This window comes from Perca flavescens, chromosome 1 (assembly GCF_004354835.1).
Source record: "Perca flavescens isolate YP-PL-M2 chromosome 1, PFLA_1.0, whole genome shotgun sequence".
Taxonomy (NCBI): Eukaryota; Metazoa; Chordata; class Actinopteri; order Perciformes; family Percidae; genus Perca; species Perca flavescens.
The window spans coordinates 21,667,478-21,686,737 of NC_041331.1; the positions used below are offsets into that span (position 1 = coordinate 21,667,478).

General features: G+C 39.1%; 1 protein-coding gene across 6 annotated transcripts in view; it reads right to left on the bottom strand.

Annotated features, from left to right (window-relative positions):
• Nucleotides 1-19,260, bottom strand: part of ano5b (anoctamin 5b) — a 30,440-nt gene that overhangs the window by 3,944 nt on the left and 7,236 nt on the right. For 2 of the 6 annotated variants that reach the window (XM_028563575.1, XM_028563514.1), the window contains 16 exons: nt 14,574-14,618; nt 10,715-10,779; nt 7,755-7,862; nt 5,936-6,004; nt 5,462-5,746; nt 4,864-4,983; nt 4,257-4,372; nt 4,046-4,180; nt 2,938-3,043; nt 2,678-2,738; nt 2,086-2,237; nt 1,902-1,976; nt 1,449-1,674; nt 1,086-1,264; nt 780-877; nt 142-272 (listed from right to left, as the gene is read on the bottom strand). In XM_028563575.1, the coding sequence (XP_028419376.1) occupies nt 142-272; nt 780-877; nt 1,086-1,264; nt 1,449-1,674; nt 1,902-1,976; nt 2,086-2,237; nt 2,678-2,738; nt 2,938-3,043; nt 4,046-4,180; nt 4,257-4,372; nt 4,864-4,983; nt 5,462-5,746; nt 5,936-6,004; nt 7,755-7,862; nt 10,715-10,779; nt 14,574-14,618 (1,971 nt within the window). Of the gene's footprint in view, nt 1-141; nt 273-779; nt 878-1,085; nt 1,265-1,448; nt 1,675-1,901; nt 1,977-2,085; nt 2,238-2,677; nt 2,739-2,937; nt 3,044-4,045; nt 4,181-4,256; nt 4,373-4,863; nt 4,984-5,461; nt 5,747-5,935; nt 6,009-7,754; nt 7,863-10,714; nt 10,780-11,762; nt 11,970-14,573; nt 14,619-15,714; nt 15,746-19,260 lie in introns of those variants that run through there. The other 4 variants (XM_028563686.1, XM_028563750.1, XM_028563617.1 and 1 more) reach the window with 4 other exon arrangements.

Below are 19,260 nucleotides of genomic sequence, written 5' to 3' on the forward strand. Positions count from 1 at the left end.
GGCAGAGCAGACATAGAGCGTTAGTGATAGAAAAAAGAGAAGAGAGTGGAAAACAGGGAAATGTAATAGATAGATAGAAACAAAGACAGCATTAATTTTATCCTACAGGCATTTATCTTGTTCTCCTGTATATGATCTCACCCATCTCCAGGTACTCATAAAACAATCCCAGCTGGGTGAAGTTCAGCAGGACGTGGTCCTGCTCCCAGCGGCTGTAATGGTTCTCAGGACGGTGACGTCCCTTTCTGCTGTTCCACCAGTTACGCATTAACCTGTCAAGAATCCCACGAAGAAGAACCAGACGTCAAACTGCTGACATCTGACGTTGGGATTCGCACAAAGCGAGCAAGACATTTCCAAAGAGACATGACAGTGACTTGATGGTTGCAGACCTGCACTTTCTCTTAGCCTATTCTTTAAAAGCCCTGTGTTTGTGGGGTAGAGAGGCAATAATTTGATTTGATTTATTTAGAAGTAGAAAAAAAAAAATTCTCTCCATTTTTACGTGGGTTTGTTTATCTGAAGCGGGCTAGCTGCATGGTAGGACATTAGATTTATTGAGGGTAAATCTACATGCACTCATTTGATGATAACTTGTGCACACAACATACTGATCTTGTGCACTACATTTGCATTAATAAAATACACTACAAGTTGCCAAAATGCAAACTGTAAAATACAAAAGTTTGTTGAAAATGATTGTCTTGAGTTGAGTTCTATTGAGGTGAATAGTCAAGAGGTGAAAGACTGGGCAGAGGACAGAGATTGGATGGACTCACGGCAGCAGAGCTTCCTGAATGTTCCCCCAGAGTTGTTTTCCTGACATAACAATCACCAGCTGTGTGGTCAGCTCAATCAGACAGCCTCCAGGGTCACACTAAGACAGCAAGAGGTTTTTAAGTTTTTACAGAACACACTTTTAGTTGATGCACTTCCTGTTGGCAGCACCAGATTATAAAGCTGTCCTCACTTTTAGAAAAATGTGACGACATGAAGCTGCCCTTTTCTATGGGGATGTTCACTTAAAATATATACATCTCAGTTCAGTAACTCTAATCAATATTGTATAGGGCAATAAAACTCACCTCCTCATTTCTCAGTCCGCTGTCTTTGCCAAACATATATGAGTATTTGCCAGGATGACCCACAAATTTGCCTTTGAAGAAGGCCACATAGAAGCATGACGAGTAGTAGTTGACAAACTGGAAGAGGAACATCTTCATGGTCAACCTGTTCTCATACTCGAGGTGGGTCTTTGGGATTTCTACAGGAAGCAAACACCAGATAGTAGATCAGTGTAAAATGTGTGTAAAAATGTCTTTTCCATGTTGTTTTTTTGGATATATGAAAAGACAAAATTATGACTCCGTTGTACGCTCCTGTCATTTGTGTTTAGGTTCTTCTCAGCCCTTCTTTGATTCAGTAAATGTCAGATGAAATCGTCTTACCTATATCAGTGATCCAAATGGCCACCCTCTCATAAAAGAAGTTGAGGATCATGATGATGACAAAGTTGATGCAGGAGGCAGTGACAGAAGTCGCTAGCTGTGGAGTGATGAATCTGCCCACCAACTGGATATTCCTCAAAGGATCTTTAATGATACTTGCAAAGGCAGCATACACTGCCAGCCTGTATGCTATGACCCCAATAATACAGGCCAGTATCAGGGAAATCTTTGGGGGGGCACACACACACACACACACATATATACACACACACACACATATATACACACACACACACACACACACACACACACACACACACACACACACACACACAAACATAAAGCTGTTAATAGTATGGGACAAGGCAGGGACAAATACTTACCTAATGTATAATTGTAAATAGCACAAACACGTGACACACTAACACACACACACACACACAACAGAGTTACCCAGAATAAAACAGTGGCAGCCGAGAGGCAGAAGCGAGCACACTTGCTGGTGACGGGGAGATACGGCTCCATTTCCTGAAAGATTATTATTATTTATTGTATTAAAAGTAATGGTGCCATGTTATTATTTGCAAACCACAAAGTACATATATTTTGTCATGTTTATTTTCCATGTTCGAAGCACCTTAGTGATCTTGTTGAGTCTCCTGTTAGTGCATCGGATCTCAAACTCGGGCCTGATTTGAAGCTGTTGCTGTTCCTCTTCAAAGTCCACCAAGTCCCACTCGTACTCCAGCCGGGCTTGACGCCGTTTCCACAACTCCAAAAACAGAGTTACTGCCAAATAGATTTAAAGAAAAGGAAACAAAAAGTTGTGAAATAAGTTTGGTTGTAAGAAAAGTCTTGTGTTGTGCAGGTGTTTTCATCCTTTTTTTTTGGGCAGAGTTTTTTATTTTATGACCTGAATCATGCTGCACTGCCTAAGAACACAGAGTGCCTGTGTTTAGTTTTAGTGTAATGTGTTTCAGCTAACTGCTGCTCAGGAGGCCAGTTCTTTAGGTGCTCTTGGCCCTTAGAGTGCTGGGCGAGCTTTCCAACTGCTTGGTATATAACAACATAATTGTGCTGGCATCTTGTTCTGGGCTCAAGCAGTACGGATAAATGATGCTTCAGTGTGAAAAGGCTTTAACTGTGAAAATCTGTCTCACAGGAGGGGGAACAAATTGGATCTCCATTACAGGTTAAACGCAGTAAGAGCAGCATCGACTGACACTTACCCCAAATCCCCATAAATATGGCAAAGAATACCGTTCCCTCATTATCAAACAGATGGGATTGCTGGAAGAGAGAATATGGAGACAATAAGTTCCTCAGTGACACGCTGGGCATTAACAGGGTGACATACTGCTGACTCAGCAGGATACAATTTACTGCAGATATTTGAGTAAATTTCACACACACTAAAATTCAAGTTTATAATATATACTTTTAGGTTTTACAGTGGTGTCCAATTAACATATGAAGTCTAATGTTTTACCCAGGATGAGAGACACGTAGAGTTGAGCGTCCAGAAAGGGCACTTTTTATCACAAAGTGGACACATCACAATGTTGCCTCCAATATTGGCGTCACATATTTCTTTGCTAAAAGGAGAGAGAGAAAAAAGGGATAAAAAAAACCCAATTATAACCATTTAGCATCCAGTTTGGAACAGCTTTTAATTGGAATATCAAAATAGGCGTATTCATCTTAAAGGCATAAGTATAATATATTATACGGCCAAAAGTATGTGGATACCTCCATCCAATTCAATTCAATTCAATTCAATTTTATTTATAGTATCAAATCATAACATAGGTTATCTCGAGACACTTTACAGATAGAGTAGGTCTAGACCACACTCTATAATTTACAAAGCCCCAACAATTCCAACAATTACAGTAATTCAGGAAAAACTCCCTCTTGGGAAGAAACCTCGGACAGACCCAGGCTCTTGGGTCTTCTGCCTTTACTGAAACTGACAATAGATATGAAATGCCTATGACTCCATTTATTAGCTGTTACACTACACTGGCACATTGGAAGGAAATTGGCACTGGATTTTAAAGGTTTCCACATATGTGTGTGTACTTTTGGTTTGAGGCTGCTTTTCCTGGGTTGGGCTGGACCTTTTAGGTCCAATGACTCAATGATGTTGTCTTAAAGCAACAGCATTAAATTGTATTTATGACAATATTTTTATTAGAACTTTATGGCCACAGTTTGGGGAAGGACCCTTTCTGTTTCAAAATAACAATGAACCGCGCACAAGGCGAGGTCCATAAAGAAATGGTTTTCCTAAGTTTGGTGTGAAAGAACCCCTGACCTCAATCCGTGCCCAACACTTTTGGGATGAACTAGCCAGGCCTTATTGTCTAACATCAATGGACCTCACTAATGCTCTTGTGGCTAAATGGGAATCAATCTCAGCAGCCAGGTTCAACAGTCCTGTGGAAAGTCTTCCCAGAAGACTGGAGATGGTTACAGCAGCAGATTAATGCCGATTTAGGAATTTAATCAAATCACACATGGGGATAATATTCAGATGTCCATATACTTTTGGCCGAATGGTTAGCCTTTCCCTAAAGCCCTCTGTTGGTACAAACCTTGATACGTTGTCATCATAAGTGAGCACTCCATAGGTGAAACATATAAGGCCCATGACGGCTGCAAAGAACAGCATCTCTGTGTAGAAGCCCAGCCAGGCAAAGTAGATCCCAATCTTCTCGCCGTAGTACTTTCTACAACCAAAAAACAGCCCATTTAACTCTGCAGCTCTCTCTTTCCGATTTTTAACAGAAGGTGTTTCCTGTTTACCTGATGAGGTTAAGAGGCTGCTCTTTGTAAAAGCAGAGAAAACTGGCCCAGTGCTTGTACAGGTTGTAGCGCTCACTCTCGCATTCAGCATTTCTTGCCCTTTTCCAGTACTGACACTGAAAGGAAAAGAAACAGTGCAATATGGAGCTGTTGAACAGAATATCTTTGTAAATTAAAGAAAAGGATATCTGCAATAAAAGTGCATGAGCTTGTTTCCGCAAATGTTGAACTATTCCTTTTATTTCTTTTCTTAAATTAACATTTTTAGAAACGTTTCAACAAAACAAATGCTTGGTGCTATATAATGTCATTAGTAAGGAACAAATAAATGTTATGTTGAGACCATGCTGATTAAGATAGTATTGGTTTGGAAATGCACAAACAAATGAATTTTACTACAATTTACTACTACAGAACCACTGTATACTAAGTACTATGACCTTTATATATATATATATGTGGGATTACAAGACACCACTAACCTATTTAACAGATCTTCCGGTCGCATATACAAATCTTTTGGAGAAATACATGAATACAATATATATATATATATATATACATATCATGTTTTAAAATATTTTATAATATTTTATTCATGTCTTACATCATGTAGTGGAAAGGCTGCTGTATACGTCCCATTACTGAGTAGTCGCTTGATTCCCGTCTTCTCTCTTTCTTTCCGACCCTCTTTGTAGTACGGGCAGCGAGCCAGGATGTAGTACACCTTATAACAAGGACGGGATTTAACAAGAGATAAGATAAGATAAGATAAAATAAGATAAGATAATACTTGATTGTCTGTTACACAAGGGTTAGAGAAAACTTTCTTTGACAAGGCTCCAGTCACAAAGAGACATTCACACAGACATATACAAACAAGACATGGGGTGTTGAGGTATCAGCTGAATGTGGTATTCATTTTGTGCTGTTCAGTATGGCTATTGCAGAGAGAGATTAAGGGATTCAGATTTGTAGGAACGTTTTAGCTGAATGCATTTTACATGTTGCTTCATTTTTGTGTACGCATGTTCTAACCCTGCAGAGTAAAAACCAAAACAGGCAAACATGTCTAGTCTGGTCTGTCTGTCCAGAAGAATTGTGAAAGTTAAACTGATTTATCATTCATAAACCCTAAAATCTTGGACCCAAGAGATATTTACAATGTAGCAAGTGAATTCTGATTTTAGATAAGAAATACTCACAATTCTGTTTCTTGTGGAAGGCGGGAAGAAAGTATCCTTGTCAGTGATAAGGAAGAAGTCAGTTTTGGCCTTGTCGAAGGGGTAGGTAAAGTAGTCCGGTTGTGGACGCATGATGTGCTCTGGCAGGCGGAAAGGATGCGAGAGCCACTCCAGTGGGACATCTTGACTGTGGGGGATATCACTCAACTTGAAGGGAACTTTGATCTTTAAGACATCAGCATAGGTGGTCAGTACATCCCACGGAGCATGGATCTTTAAGAAATATGTCTTTTGGTCTTTGGAGTCCTGATACAAGATAGATGGAGAACAGGAAAAAATACTTTTTTTAGACAATTTCCTTTAAGTACTTGGGTGGCAGTATAATGTGTCTAAAACTGATCTATCCCTTTAAGACTTTTTTTCCCTCTAGAATATGGTGTGCCTCAACAAACAATCCAGTAGGTGGTGCAGCTACTCTGTGGTTGAGTTTCTTACAGCTTTATCTTCCGTCTCCAGCTGCAGTCCTATTTTCTCAAGGTTGGCCTCAAACTCCCTCCTCCTCTCCTGTAAATAAACACACAAACCACAACCATGAGTGCCACACACACACAGTCTTCATGTGTTGTAAAGTATCCTTTACACATGTTAGAGAAATGTAACAAAGCCCCTGTTCCTCTGCAAAAACTTCATTGGACTCTTTGTTTGTGGGGTTATGAAGTTGGTGTGATAATGGGCGTGGCTTCTCACAAAAACTGCTGTTATAAAGACACCGTTATAACTTCCGAGGGATTTAGGGGACATGTAAAGCTCCTATCAATGGACACAGGGGGAGGCAAATCCTTACTTGCTGACCTAGCTAAATACTGTGGGGGCAGTGAGGAGCACATTTATGTTTTAGACATAACCCTGCCAAATCTTCCAAAAGTCAGTGATAGAAAGGTGACCCTGGAAAACAAATGTTTTGACTGGCCACATAATGAAAAAACGATGCATTTCATACATAAAGTGCTTCAAAAATTACACAAAAAAAACATTTTCATATACATTCAATTAACATTTAACAAATAAAAAAAACAAATATGGCAAACAAAAACAAAGGCACAAAATATTAAATAACTTTCAAGCAAAATGATTAAAAGCAAGGTGACAGACTACTTGAGGTTAGTCTGTAGCCTTGAGGTTGAAAAAATGTTTCTTAAAGCAATTTTCAGAAGTTGCATGTCGGATGTTTAAGCTATTCCACAATTTTGGTCCATGGAAACAAAGAGCTGCCTTTTCAGAGATACGAAGAAAATGTTTCAACCTATGAGCACAGCGTGATCTTTGGTTCTGCTGTTGTTCTGTGCAGCTTCCAAGTGTGAATGTTTGTGTGAAAACAGCCTTCCCGAAAAAGAGTGTTGAAATCTTTCTGGATAAATTAAGGTTGAAAATGTGGCCTAGATCAGTAAAGTCTCAGTTCTATGACATTTTCGTATTGCTGCTTGATGATGATGATGATGATGATGATGATGATGATGATGATGATGTAGCGATAACATGCTTCAAAATTTGTTAGAATAGTCCTCTGCCTTCACTATGCATGTAGGTGGACAGCTATGAAGAGAGCTAAACACACTTCCAATGAAGTTTAAAGACAAGGAGTTGGCCTTTGAGATTTGTACTGGAAGCAATTGTGAAAACCCTAATGGACAACAAATTCAATCACAGTGGTCACAAATAAGAAAACAATGAGATTCCATAAACGAAAAATGAATTAGTACAGTGACAAGGAAACTGAATCCAACAAAAGCATAGATTAGCTCACTGTCAAATTAATTACACTGTGATTTATGCTAGGAGGAAACAAAATATCAACTACTAAAGAAAAAGTACAACAGTGATAAATCTAGCAAACATATTAAGTCCACAAGAGTAAACAATTTGCCAGACATTTAGGAACAGTTATTTAAAATGAGAAGTTTCTTTGGTCCCCATCCGAGTCCTTTCATATTGGATATCTGCCGATAATGAGTCTGATACTTATATTTACCTCAATGTTAAATATGTATCTGACACATTGAAATAACCAATGTAGCCCTCAAAATTCGTCCCACCTTACTTTTCTCAAACTTTTTGACCCAAATACTGAAGGCCACAAATGTTGTATGTCTGTAGAAAATACATATTCTCACTTCCTCTTTGTAGAACCATATATTCTTGTTCTAGATATAAATTGTGTAACGCAGCCAACAGTACCACAGTTAGTCACTGGTTGCACTGTAAAAATGCTGAGTAGTCAACTGATGGCCACTTGACACTTTTCTATTACACTTACCTGTTTTTTTTCTCCATCTTTGTCATCTACATAAGACAACACAAAGTCTATCCTCCGAACTCCGTCCCTGAAGAACACGGTGTCTGTGTTTGGGTGTAGCTTTTCGGTCTCAAGGAGAAACAAACAAACACAATAAGACTTTTAGTTTTCTCACAAAGTGGGAACCGAAAGCAAAGAGACATGTAATACTTGAACAATAAATACTGACAAAGCAAGAAATGAATCTTGAAGACAGGCATAAAGGGCTTAACACTGATAGATATACAGTATGACACATACAGAGAAGCACATTGTGTCCCAGAATTATACATGTAATTTAGGTTACTATAAGCTAGCTACTAGTACTAGTAGTAGGTAGTAGACATTCACAGTGCACAGGACTGAAAAGTATTTCAAGAGAATGTTGTTTCCTTGGGAAAAAGTTAAGAGGGAGGCCATGATGACAGTAAAAGAACCCACAGAAAAACAGAAAAATCCTGGACGTGGTACAATCACAGCCTGTCATTATACCAAAATAGTTGATGGTGGAGAGAGAAATGTGCTCTACATGTTCTATATCAACTTTTGTATTTCACTCATTATCTTAACGCATAAAGTACAACTTCTTTGACACTAGATGTTTTTTTTTTCATTAATGTGTAAAATGTGTTTTATTGACACTAATAACATGTATGGTCATTCGGAAACAGCACTCTCGCTGGAAATACTCAAATGAATGGATAAAAAGATATAAGATCAAGTACAGTATGTGCTATACTATAATCAGTGTCTACAACAGTGTTGTGCCTGAACGCGTTCATTGAACGATAGTTCATGAACTTGTTCATATTTTGGGCGAACGTGAACAGAACGTACTGTATTACTGCCTGATGAACGATACTGTGAAATCGTTCATTCTGGTGTCTGTGAACAGCACGCTCTCTTAGTTTAACTTCGTTCAATAGGGTGCCAGATGTTTATTCCAGGCGAAAACCTGGCAAACAGGCCTTAATATGTAGCAGAAAAAACACCCAATCTGGCAACACCAGCCACCAGTGTCGCACCGCCGCATGCGTCATCAAAACAAAAAGCAGCATGTAGCAAGGAGGCGTCGTATGATCATTTAAACGAGTTTTATGACAAGGTCGGTGAGGATGGGAAAAATCTTACATTTCTGTGCAAACTTTGCCCGCCGGCTTTCAAAAAGAAAATCCGCACTTCAGTCACATCCACAGCAAACCTGAAACGGCACATTGAACTGAAGCAACATATGTAAAAAAAGAACTATGAACTAGTTCATTTTTGGAACTGTGAAATTAGTCCACAATTTTTTTAGTATGAAACTAGTTCATAAACTAGTTCATACTAGTACTAGTATTGAACTAGTTAATTTTTTAATTTATGAACTGAACTTTGAACTAGTTCATGTAGAAAGTGAACTTTCCCAACACTGGTCTACAATATACAGTATATGTCTTTATTTGTAGTGTTGTTACAGTATTGTGGATTAATACATCAATATGCATCTCATAACCTTTAACAAACCTGGAATTTAAGATACGACTGTCAGTCTACACTTGTTTTACATTACCATACATTTTGTTGTAACAAACATGAGTTTGTAGACACTAGATAGAGTACAATCTGTACAATCTGTTTAATCTGAAGTTAAACAGGATTATTTTGATGACAGGAATGTACTAAAGTTAAATGGAAAACTTTATTTGAAATTTGAAATGAAATGTATTCTTAAAAATGTCAATTTAATTATTAATATTTTCACATCCTTCACTTTAACATTACATTAAAAAATGTCCACTTTCAATTTCCCAGTTAGGTTTTTGATGTGTTATCTGTCTGTCATGTTTTTAGAAGGCCTGTCTTGTTCACAAATGAGTGACAAAGCATACCTAAAGAGCAACAATATAAAGGGTTAACCACAGCAGTACCCAGTATGTTCAGTAGTTTACTGAACCACACCCTGCTGGTTTATCACGCATCCACTAACAGACCCTCTTGTAACAGGGGCGTGAGCGCTGTTTGTTATACTGTTATTTAATCATGTTCGCATTGAAAACAGAAGTGTTTGATAGATTAGCACTGATCTATTCATGCACTGAATTCTAGTCATACATCACAGAAACACAATGTAATCAGTGTTATCAATTAAGATGATAAACCATCTGGCCGTTGGCCTCACTGTATCACTGAAATCCCAACAGACTGACAACAGGCTTCTGTTTGAGCAGCAATCAGTTTATTTCTGTCTCATTGTTCGAGAAATGAGAGGAGACTCTGTGTGACTTAGAGGTCTTGTGACTCAGCGATGTGAGCGGTGAGTCGACAAAAGGTCAGTCATCTAAGCCCACGATTTTACACAAACATAAACAATGACATAAACAACTTTGTGGCTGCAAAAAAGCTTTGGAAAAATAACAAAAGCTAACTCCATGAATACTGCTGAAACTCTTATATTGGACAGTTAATTTTAGATTATGAAAATGTTATTTAACAATGTAACAATTAAAGGAACAGTGCAATGTTTTGTAGTACAGTAAATATGAAGCTACAACCAGCAACTAATTATCTTAGCTTAGCACAAAGACTGGTAACGGGTTGAGCTTGCTGTCTATATGAAGTTGCGAAGCAACCAGTGGAATACGTTTTTACACTTTTGTTTTTGTACGGATTAAACAAACAATATAAAATGTGGTAGTTTGTGAGGTTGTTAGAGAGACAGAGGCAGGCTAGGTGTTTACATGTTTTCAGTCTTTATGCTAAGCTAAGCTAACCAACTGCTAGCTGTAGCTTCAAATGTAGAGTACAGACCATACAGTCTATTGTACAGACAGAGAGTAGTATCAATCTTCTCCTCTAACTCTTGGAAAGAAAGAGACGCTTATTGCCCAAAATGTTATCCCAAACTTCTTCCTTTACAATTTGTAATTGTGTAGAAACACCCACAGAAGCATCTGACTTACCTCTGTAAATCCAGGCAGTGTCGCTTTTACATTAAGGGCATCAACATCATTTCCACCATTTCCATCTGCAAAAAAAAAAGAAATTATTATTTTCATATATTATTTTATATATTTATATAAAAGTAACGACTTATGCAGTTCAATAAAAATAAAAATACTACAATCACATGTACAGAAGCTGGTAAAATGGTCTGGACAACTTAAATATGTCATGTTTAGCAAGAACTGACTGCGTGCATTGTCATGTTATATATATTCTTCCTCTGACCCTTGTCGTGCATGTGTCTTATAAAAGGTTAGTTCCGTTTTTTTGGTAATTTTTTATATATGTCTTTGCCTTCAGATTGAAGGTGTGTTAATGGCTCATGTCAATGAGCTCAGTTAGTGGAAGGCTGTAGGATCAATAGCATATTAACTCAAACAGGGGTAAATACCACAGACCCAGAGACTTATGACTGGTCAACCTAAAACTAAACTACATGTAGCAATGTACCAAGAAAAAGTTGACTTTTTAGTCATCGGTTCCACCATCCTGTTTACATGCGCCCACACCCAATGAGGGTAACAAGTACACTGTACAGTGTTAAAGCAATGGAGGGGATATTCTTCTCTACTTATCCCACTGACATCCAGTAATTTAGCTAAACTACATTAAGTTCTGTTTTTATCCATACAGGATATAAGTTGTACTGTACATATAATAAGGTTCACTCAAACTATCCCTTTAAGGGCAATGAGCCGGCCAATAATTGTTATGGCCATGCATGAATCTCAGACAAACTTAATTTAACAAGGGCCCAAAAAACATCCGACAGTCTCCTGGCAACATCAGCAGATACAGACTCTTGCCTCATAGGTAAATAGGAGCTGAGAGACAGATGAGAACCACAAAGGCAGTGGTGGCGCACACACACACACACACACACACACACACACACACACACACACACACACACACACACACACACACACACACACACACACACACACACACACACACACACACACACACACCTCTTCATCTCTAATACAATGACACACAACATTCCTGGAGTGCTTCTCTCTCCCTCCACTCTGGCAGAAGGAATTTGCTCATGTAGCATTGCTCTGCTTGCTGGCTGCTCCCCTATTATTCCAGAATGGTGGGAAAGCGGCACTTCCTGTGGGGGAGGCTAGAACGTGCATGATGACATCAGTGAGGGGGAGGGGCCCGGGGGTTGCCGTTGCTGCTGTACCAGAAGTCTTCCTCCGCCTAATGAAACACATTCAGCACACAAAGGACACAAAGCTCTCCAACTTCCTTCAGCTTCAACCCAGCTGCCTCTGATTAGACACAAGAATGTGACAGACAGCAGTGTGAGCCAATAAGAGAGGGACTGTGGTGTCTCCATGTGGAAGCTCAATGATAGGGCTGGACACTCACAAGGTAGGAATGAAAATATGCCCCCTTTTAGCCCGAGGAATCCCTGAGGTGTACAAAGGGCAAAATACAATTTTTCCAGTGGGCTTGCCTGGAAGCATCGTTGACTGTGGAGCCGACTTTCTCTTTATCTTGGTCTCACTCCAACAGTGCACAGCCTGTTATCACAGCCTGGCTTGAGCAAACAGAAGCAACGTTCTAGCAGTGTGTTATATCAACTTCCACAGAGAGACAAATATATGGAGAAAGGGGTGATATTCACAGAGTAGCCTACCTTTTGTAGAACTGAGCAGCAACTTAGACTACACCACAGTGGCAAAAATGGGCATACACGTTCAAAATAACTACAGTATGATCACATCACAATTATTCATTAATGCAAAATTACCTTGGCAACCATGGCTTTTGAGGGCACAAATTAACTAACACACTTTCCACCCAAGCAACCCAATTATCCTTCAGCTGCATATATTTACAGTACAGCTGAGATATTCTCCTCTGAACAGAGAATGCCAAAATATATGCCAGTAACCTCTGGTGGGCACTAAATCAAAGTGACACTTTAAATCACCACATATATTCCCAAATGGTCCGCTGCTGAAGAGCATTGCTCCCTGATATGGCAGCGAAAGAAATCCATAAGCTAATGACAAATGAGTGAGATTAACTTTTCTCTTTGCTTCTGATGTGATGGGATATAGAAACGTTTTACAAAGATAAGACAAAGATGGGGGACTCACCGAGACAGCTTTTAAAAAGAATGGTCAAAATTGAAACAGCAGAGGCTGACTTTCAATCCCTGGTACAGATCAAGCTCCACTCTCAGGTCCATAGAAAATAAAACAGGTCCATAATTGCTGCTGCACCTCCATTAGCCAGAGCACTGAAGGCCAGTGAGGAAGGGGGGCCAGATGTATGGTGAGACAATACTCCTTCACCCTTAATAATTAAAGAAATCAGTGGCCTACAGTATATCAGAATAGGATGTCACTCATGCCAATATGTCAGTTTCCAGAGGCATATATTATCTGCTGATAATGCAGAAAGAGAAAGCAAATCCATTATTCCCCAGAAGAATCATGCCAAAACCTATTCACTACAACCTGATAAAGTTTCCATTCCCGGTGACGGTGATTGCAGAAAATCTCCAGAAACAGAAAATCTGCCTCTATATTTACACGTAACACCCAGTTGAGACAAACATAGTGCTCCTCAGTTTTATTTTACATGCCAGCATGTGTAAATGGCAGAAGAGAGCAGCCACTTTTAGTGAAGGCTAAAAGCACGTACACTAGCAGTGGTGGGAGGTAACTAAGTAGTACTGTAGTACAATTGTGAGGTACTTGTGAGCACTTCCATTTTTTTCCTATAGTCTATACTTCTACTTCACTTTATTTTAGTAGTTTTTATATGACAGATGAAGTTACTATTTACTTTGAAGATCAAAATTACAAACTATAATGCAGTTGTAAATTAAACTACACCTAAATGCATCACTAATACAAATCCAACAATATGGCCTGATATAGCACTCTGGCAGGTGCCATTCTGTTCCCTAATGAGTACTTTTATTTTACATTTTTTGCTGATACCTTTGTACTTCTTAGGTAAAGCTGGACCTTTACGTGCAATAGAGTATTTTTATTGTGTGGTATTGCTGCTATTTTTACTTAAGTAAAAGAAATCAATACTTATGTATGACACTAGGAGTGGGCGATATGGACAAGAATCTCTGTAATGGTATATGTAACCTTATATTGTGATACTGACATATAATGTAATATATAATACTTTTTCTGGGTCAATTGAGTAACTGTCAAATAAACAGTTTTTTTTTTTGCAAATCCAGAAAATGAAATACCTTAAAGATCTAGGTTCATTACATTGATGAAAACATTTTATGAAAATCCAATATTGACATAAAGCTGTCCTGCCCATTGATTTGCAACCTTTTCCCCTAACAAAATATTGCTACCTGAGATATTAAAGAGATAGCGCTCACAGTATTAAAAGTATAGCCAATTATCTGGTCATTGAAAAATGTTTTTCTCCTCACGGTATACATTGTCAAATTGCAAAGCCCTAATTGACCTGAATTCCGTGTAAACATTCAACTCAATGAGTGAATGCATCAGGGCAGATTGGACGCTCCAGCCATGAACACAGGACACAGCACACTTAGCTACCAGCAGCCAGGCTCTGCAGATACAATCAGAAGCTGAGATGGAGGCTGAAGAGCAGGCAGAAACACACAGACATCTGGGTCTGATTAGCAGACTAACCAGAAAGCAGAATTTAAAGAACAGAAACAGAAAATATGGTCCATTCATCAGGAGACTTCAATGAGACACAATGAGAGGATGTAAAGAGAAATAGCAGAGGGTGATGATGCGAGGACGGACAGACAGGCATCACATAAAGCCTCTGATCTGCCCGTACCTGAGTGCAGGTTTATCCTGAATGCGGTCAACACTGCAGGACCATCTTTAAAGGACAGACAGATAGACACAGGTTAGTGTTAAAACTGTGGGTGGTGAATATGCAGGCTTACAAAGTGCTTAGACACTCTGATTGACAAGAATTCATCAAAAAGTCACAGTGTATAACAGTGCCCAGGGCCTACTTACTCTGAGCACTGCAGAGAAAATAAAAAAACAACAGAACATTTATATCTTGTGGTGATTTGACCAGGGCTTCCATCTGTAGCACAGCATCTATACAAGCAGTGATGATAACCTGAAAATAATGCAATAGGTAAAATACATTTGATCCAATAACAAATCAAATAGTTTTTTTTTTACTCTGACTCAAGCAGGCTGTGGTGGGTGTCGACTGTTGGTAAAAAAGCCCCATTAACAACTCTTCTGTAGCTCTCCCACAAGGCTGGCACTCAGCTACACCACCCTGCATACTCCTCTCAAACAGATACATTTCAGATCATTGCTTTGCTTTGCACTTCAACAAGTGCAGACTAACTAACCACAGCTCCGGATTATGACGACATAAACCTTTTCTCAAGGGAAGTGATACAAACATGTCACAGATTGCCCTACAACTTCCCTCTAAGCAGGAGTTTGATTGCGTTTAGATGTAAATTAAATATTGATGGGATATAGGTTAGCACTCTGGTCTAAATTTAATGCATGACAGTGAAAGTCATCCACTCTACAGTCTCAGACAAGCCAAATGCCTGTCTTGATTATTCAGGCGATTTAGGCAAATGTGGAAGGCAGTCACATATGAAATAGTAAAGCACTAGACTGAAATATTAAATTTCATACCAAAACATGCGAGTGAAATGAGTCGTTATACTCTAGCAGGCACTTTGTGTACTGTCAAACCACAACATCCTGAGCTCCAGCAGGGCTAGGTCTTCTACAAGACATCCTCTCTATCTCTCCCCCCACATTTCCTGTTGAATCGGCTAACTATATACAAAGGGGAAAGTTCATAACATGGAACATGATTCCACAATTTTTATGATTGATTCTTTTACTCTAATAACAAAATTCAATTGTGGAATCATGTTTGCTATGAGTTAAAAACAAAAACTGTAACAAGATTCAAACTTCGTTCTCACCTCTAGGTCTACTCATAGTAACCGTTCTGGGGCTTTCTGAGTGCTTTAAGGTCTTCTCGTCTGTTGGCTTGAAAGAAACTGGAAATTAAATTTGACTTTCAACTCAATTCAAACTCATCTGCTGGTGAGAATAACGTAATACGATTGACAGCTCCAGAACAGCTACTAAATGGTTCTTGATGGGAAAATAATTTATCAAACTTTCTTTTTTTTTTTTTTTAATAATACCAAGCAAACCATCTAATAGCACATATAAACCCTAGGAGTCACAACCACTGAGGAGAGAAAACCATTGACAAATATCCTCTTTTCTTTTTAGTAAGTAGTGTGTTTAAAGTGCGAGTTGTGTATTGCTTGCATTGCAATACATGCTTGCTTGTATTATCATGAGGAATACAAATTTCCTTTCTTATCATCAGGATATTGTAGTCCCAAAGGGGAGATTTCCTGACAATCCCCGGAAAGCTTGAAAAGTGCAAAACACCACACACTCTTACACAACAAGGTTTTGTGCAGGGTAGAGGGGATACTGTATTATCTTCAGAGGACCAGGGGTGGAAGTAACTAATTAAATTTACTCTCGTTACTGTAACACAGACGTCTTTTTTCGGTAATAAAAATCGGTAATTTTACTTTTACTTAAGTCATTTTTATCACAAGTTAAATACTTTGCTACATTTCAAGTCACATCCATTACAGTACAAACAAAAATCACATTAAGTTGGGTAGAATGCAGGTGTGTCTGCCACTGAAGGAGGGCAGAGCTTGATAGACGTGACACTCTGCACTCAGCTGACATTCCAGATGAAGAAGTAATTGTTTACATTCACCTGCAGAGAGTCAGCCGTCAGCGGGTGGGACGGCTGCGAAACGGCGGTTGTATCCGGGCCTAATATTTAGTGAACAGTACAAATGCACAACAATGCCATCAGATTAAGGATCAGGTCCTTATGGGTTATGGTTAGCATTATTGTACCTCAGTATAGTTAACATAAGTGGTCATGTCCTTTTACGCAGTAATGTTTACTCAGAATACATTTTACCTGACCTAAGTTTTACTTTTTTATTTAAAGGTCCAATATGTAATATTTGTACTGTAATAAATCCAAAAATGACACCAATGCCTCATCAGATATTAAGGAAACATGTTAAACTGAAATACTATCTTTTCTGACAACAATGCTAATGTCAGTATTTTTTCTTTTGGAAATTTACATTCTGTGACGGAATTTACGTTTATGTTTTGATCTGTGTGTTTTTATCAACGGCCCAGTTTGACAGGCAGGCCGGTTTGCCAGATATACCTGTAAAAACGCAAACCCAGCGCGCTACAGCTGTAACGGTAGTACAGCCATGAAAGCAGCAAACAAACGAACAGGATCAACGGAGATAGATTCTACATGACATAAAAAAAGAAAACAGCATGTTTCTAACAGTTGCGTGACCAGAGATGTAACAACCCCCTGGTAAATATTGGAGATGTATTTGAAAGATGGAGACCCCAAAAGGACGCAGAGTTGGCTTATTTTCTCCTGAACAGGTAAGCATTAGCTTCAGGCTAATTTATCACAGCTACTAGGGATGGGCATTTTTTGTCATTTCAACATTTGTGTACTCACATTGAATTATATAGCTGGAGTACCTGAGTTGGTTACTCGCAAAAACAATTGAGACATAGCCAGTAAAGTGATCCCGATTGGTCCTGGCTAACGCCGCCATGCTAACCCTGCTAACTGCTAACGTTACCGGGAGGACCAGGCAAGCAGCCCATGGCTGTTTACAACATGTAGTTCAGCGGCTGGAGCCGACAACGGTGAGTTATTTTAAGCCACAAGAGGGGGGCTGTAAATCGGAAAGAGAGGACTTTGAGTTTGCAGTGTGTTTAGCGATTGTTGCCGTAATTCTAAGCCAATGAAGTGTGTTCTGTCGGCAAGGTAGTGGTATTTTTAGCGGTTCGTATTGTAATTCTAAGCCAAGGAAGTGTGCCTGACTGGCGTGTGGAGAGGACAGTGAGGTTGTTGTGTTTCTAGCGGTTCATACTGTCATTTTAAGCCAAAAAAGTGTGTCTGTCAGTTGGTTGCAGAGCTCCGCGTGAGCACGGGCTTTTATGACTGTCAATATAGCCAGCATCTACCGTTAGCTGCTGTGCTGTGGAGTAACGTCTGGCTATGTGAGAAAAGCGTCTAGCAACATTGTTGTGAATGCTGCGGTCTCAGCCTGGCAACCCTCGTGAACTTCGAGTCTGGGCAGGAGGGGGCGGGGGAGACGACTCTCCAGTATTTTGAATTGGTAGTGCAGTAACTACTTTAACCGCTAGCTGCCAGTATTACATACAATATTACATATTGCACCTTTAAGTAAATTTGTACAAAAGTATGTTTATTTGAATAGAGTTTCTCTAAAGTACCAGTACTTTTACTTGAGTGCAATATTCTAGCACATTTTTTTCACCTCTGCATAAGACACAACATAAAATAAAATGCCATGTTTGATATCTTTGATAGTCTGAGGCAAAGAGTCAACACAGATTAGACACAGAAAGTTGCTCTCTTGCTTGCATAATATGCAACCTTTGGCCTGGTTGTTTGCTTTTGATATTTTTCATGTTAGATGGCAACAGGGTGAGTAAGTATGCTTGATTCTGTACTATCAGTTGACTTATATTATCTAATGTAATCTTAGTTGCTTTCCATAGCTTATTTAGTATCATGCCTCCATCAACTGGGTAATGCAATTACAAGGCCTGTTTCCATAGCAACTATTTGGCCTTGTTTCACCTCTGACTGGAAGATGACTTCATCTGCCATGGGTGCAGAGAGCAGAGTGAGATCCCCTTAAATGGAAGCAAATCGCTTAAAACATGAGTAATTACTATTGAGAGCACTTTTAGTCATTTAATAAGAATTATTGGCTGACTACCCTGATAGATGCAAATCACCTGGCAACCCACTACAGATAAGCTTTGAGTCCAATGAAGATGACACCAAGTACCTGCTTTGTAATTGTTTATGATGTCACAGTACATGTTGTGTTCATCCAGTAGTACAGTAGGACATCAGTAATGACTGTCTATAAATCAGTGTTCGGGAAGCTCAGCTATGATCAAGGTAATATACTCCAAACACACACAACCAAGGTCACCACAGCTCTAAACAAACACTCTGGCTGCCTATTCCCATCCCATCATCTTTCATCAAGAACTGTCTATAATCCATTGTCCCTCACTAAAATCATCAATTCCTCTCTCAGTTCCGGATCAGTCCACACACTACTCAAACTTGCAGCTGTCACCCCCATCCTTAAGAAACCTAGTCTTAACCCGGACATCAGGTCCAACCTCCAACCCATCTCCAACCTCCCCTTCCTATCTAGAATCCTGGAACGTGTTGTCGCTGCTCAAATTAAAACCCATCTCACCTTCATTTTATTCTTGTCTTTTAATGTTTTTAAATTGTTTTAATTGTTTTCTAACTGCTCTTTCATGTTTTATGTAAAGCACCTGTTGCTGAAATGTGCTATATAAATAAAGCTGCCTTGCCTTGCCTT